Source organism: Triticum urartu, chromosome 3A, assembly GCF_056163025.1.
Source record: "Triticum urartu cultivar PI428250 chromosome 3A, HENAU_Tu73, whole genome shotgun sequence".
Lineage (NCBI taxonomy): Eukaryota > Viridiplantae > Streptophyta > Magnoliopsida > Poales > Poaceae > Triticum > Triticum urartu.
The window spans coordinates 697,828,731-697,832,254 of NC_141875.1; the positions used below are offsets into that span (position 1 = coordinate 697,828,731).

Genomic DNA, 3,524 nt, shown 5'->3' on the forward strand with positions numbered 1-3,524 from the left:
GAAAACCATTTTGTCTAACTTAAGCCAGTTTTTGAAAAAAGGTGAATTTTTCCACCACCTCCAAATCACCCAAATTTTCTTGTACATGGTGACTCACATGTGCCAAACATGTCTATGAAAGAAAATTTTGAAAAAATTTATTTTACAATGCTCCCTTGAGGCATAGACCGATGTTTTCAGCAGTCAGTCTAGAGGGCATTATAAATTCAAAAAAATTCAAAAAATACAAAAACTTGCAAACCTGGTTTTGTTTGTGGAAGAGATCATCTGTGCCAAAATTAAGGTGATTTGGAGGTGGTCGAAAAAATGCCCGCATTCCGGAGGGACCATTTGGTTTAACTTAAGCCAGTTTTTGAAAAAAGGTGAATTTTTCCACCACCTCCAAATCACCCAAATTTCCTTGTACATGGTGACCCACATGTGCCAAACATGTCTATGAAAGAAAATTTTGAAAAAATTAATTTTACAATGACCCCTTGAGGCATAGACCGATGTTTTCAGCAGTCAGTCTAGAGGGCATTGTAAATTCAAAAAAATACAAAAACTTGGAAACCTAGTTTTGTTTGTGGAAGAGATCATCTGTGCCAAAAATTGAGGTGATTTGGAGGTGGTCGAAAAAATGCCCGCATTTCGGAGGGACCATTTGGTCTAACTTAAGTCAGTTTTTGAAAAAACGTGAATTTTTCCACCACCTCCAAATCACCCAAATTTTCTTGTACATGGTGACCCATATGTGCCAAACATGTCTATGAAAGAAGATTTTGAAAAAAAAATTAATTTTACAATGCCCCCTTGAGGCATAGACCGATGTTTTCAGCAGTCAGTCTAGAGGGCATTATAAATTCAAAAAAATTCAAAAAAATACAAAAACTTGGAAAATGCAGCATTAAATCAGGGTGTGTACAACTCTAGCTTGTTCTTGCCAACACTACTAGGAAAAGGCATTCTAGTGGCACACCAATTTTGCATTCTAATGGCGCACTACTGGTGCGCCACTAGATGTTGTTTTGGCTGATGTTGTTTTGGTGCTGTTTTGGTGCCATTTTGGATGGCTGCAGTGACTGTTTTGGTGCCATTTTTTATCTCCTAATATGGTTGCAGTGATCATTAATTTTAGAGCAAAATATGGCTGTTATTTTTTTGTTTTGTTTCAGAAACAGGAGAAACCAAAGGGCCCACATCTCCCCTCCAGAGTTTTCGAGGGCCAAAGGCCAGGACGTTTGAGTTTTGGAGGCAACTCCCCACGTCTCCCCTCCACTGGCAACTCCCCACGACCACGACACATGTAACTCCCCTCCTATTTCATTGCCACTCCATCTTCCTCCCTCTACCTCCATCCTCATTCCATTGCCGCTCCATCTTCCTCCCTCCGCCTCCCTCTGCCTCCACCATCAAGCAACTCCCCTCTGCCTCCACCATCGCTGGCCAGGAGGGCAATGGCGAAGGAATCATGGAGCAACTCCCCTCCGTCTGCCAAGATAATGGCGGAGGCATGGTGGAGCAACTCCCCTCCGTCTGCCAAGCATCACCGTGGTGAGGCGTCTGGCAAGGAGCCGCTGGTGGTCGACGACGATGTTCCAGTCCCCGGGCAGAAGCAGGACTACACCGTGCCGCTCATGGTTGATATCCACCTGGAGGAGAAGCTGGATGTCGTATGCACCAGCAATCCAGACAAGGCCGGCAAGAGGATCCGCGACATGAGGAGGAGGCTCGGCGACATGGTTTCTCAGTCGATCGGCGTTGATGTCGAGTATACCAGGGAAGACGAACCTCTGCAAATGCCTGCAGTTCTGCAGTTATGCTTGGAGGATCTCGTCCTGGTATACCACATCACCGCGGCAACCAAATGGTAAAAACATCTAGTTCTGAAGTTTTTGAAGTTCTGAAGTTTCTGTCTAATTAGTAGTTTCTGAAGTTTCTGAAGTAGATGCAATAGTTCTGAAGTTCTGAAGTAGATGCAATACTAGTCCTGAAGTTCTGAAGTTTCTGAAGTTCTGAAGTTTCTGTCTAATTAGTAGTTTCTGAAGTTTCTGAAGTAGATGCAATAGTTGTGAAGTTCTGAAGTAGATGCAATACTAGTTCTGAAGTTTCTGTCTAATTAGTAGTTTCTCAAGTTTCTGAAGTAGATGCAATAGTTCTGAAGTTCTGAAGTAGATGCAATACTAGTTCTGAAGTTCTGAAGTTTCTGTCTAATTAGTAGTTTCTGAAGTTTCTGAAGTAGATGAAATAGTTCTGAAGTTCTGAAGTAGATGCAATACTAGTTCTGAAGTTCTGAAGTAGATGCAATACTAGTTCTGAAGTTTCTGTCTAATTAGTAGTTTCTGAAGTTTTTGAAGTAGATGAATTTGATGCACCAGATTAATTTGATGCAGGCCTAAGGAACTCCGCCCACTCCTGCAGGAGAAGAAGCTGTACACCTTTGTTGGCTTCTCCATTGGAGGTGACAAGGAGAAGCTGAAGTTGTCTGGTTTGGAGATCAACCCCGACAAGTACATCGACATGCAGCGCAAATGGAGAGTTCCAAACAATGGAAAGAAATGGCAGTCTTTGGCTGAGTTTGCGGCCAGCCTCATCCACCCATCCTACAAGGAAATGAAGGGGAATATCAACAAGAAATTGGACCACAAACGATGGGGGGACAGCCCACTGCCAAACAACCTCATCGAGTACGCAGCGAAAGATGGGTACGTCACCTACGAGGCATGGAAGAAAATCGAAACCATCAAAGAAGGTTTGGAGCAATGGCAAGAGGCGGAGGATCATTGGGATGACCCCTACTACTGGGGATATTGAGTTGTTTGTTGTATTATGTGTCTCAGTTTGTAGTTATGTGGTTGAACAAGTTTGCTTTTGTTATGTTGAACAACTTTGCTTTTGTAATGATGAACAAGTTTGCTTTTGTTAAGTTGAACAAGTTTGCTTTTGTAATGATGAACAAGTTTGCTTTTGTTATGTAGTTATGTGACTGTTATGATGCTGGTGCAGAACACTTATGGTTGTGATGTGATTCTACTGCTATATAGTAGTGGCACACCACATGACAGGTGCGCCATTAGTGTCCATTCCATCTATATCCTTTTTCCTAGTAGTGCAAACTACAGCATGATGGACTGGCTGCAATGGAAATAATGGTGACAAATGCAAAAAATGAAATATGACAAAAAAGCCCGCCTACTTGCCGCTTAAAGTTCACAATTCAACGGCCTGCATATGACTAGTAACCCAATCATTTATTGGGCCAGGATGCAGAGGCCCGTCAGATTGTGATAACAGGTAGCAAGTAGGCCCACAGGACAGGGACGGAGACGGTTAGGCAATGTGCTGCCCGCTTTAGAAAGGAACTTGAGAGGGAAAGCTCAGCCCGCTATATAAACCGGTGCTAGCTCCGGTCGCTCGGCGAGGTGGGACTAAACTCCCTGCACCCCTGGGATGTGCCCGGCGCGACGCTCACTTGGGCCTTATTCGGATGGGCCGTCCCACGCCAGCCTCACCTGCGGGGTCGCTGGATGGACCGTTGGGCCATC

The 3,524-nt window shown here is 44.0% G+C and overlaps 1 protein-coding gene across 1 annotated transcript; it reads left to right on the forward strand.

Moving 5' to 3' along the window:
• The first annotated feature begins 1,436 nt into the window (after nt 1-1,436).
• Nucleotides 1,437-2,793, forward strand: LOC147981772 (uncharacterized). The gene is made up of 2 exons (XM_087516099.1): nt 1,437-1,849; nt 2,373-2,793. The coding sequence occupies exons 1-2, from the start codon at nt 1,437-1,439 to the stop codon at nt 2,791-2,793; spliced, it is 834 nt and encodes a 277-aa protein (XP_087372225.1).
• Nucleotides 2,794-3,524: the final 731 nt, after the last annotated feature.

What these genes read in the sequence shown, in the direction of transcription:
- LOC147981772 (XM_087516099.1), top strand. Translation starts at nt 1,437, where the DNA reads ATGGCGAAGGAATCATGGAGCAACTCCCCTCCGTCTGCCAAGATAATG. An exon ending in ATCACCGCGGCAACCAAATG is followed by an intron (nt 1,850 to 2,372) that starts GTAAAAACATCT and finishes AATTTGATGCAG; the next exon opens with GCCTAAGGAACTCCGCCCAC.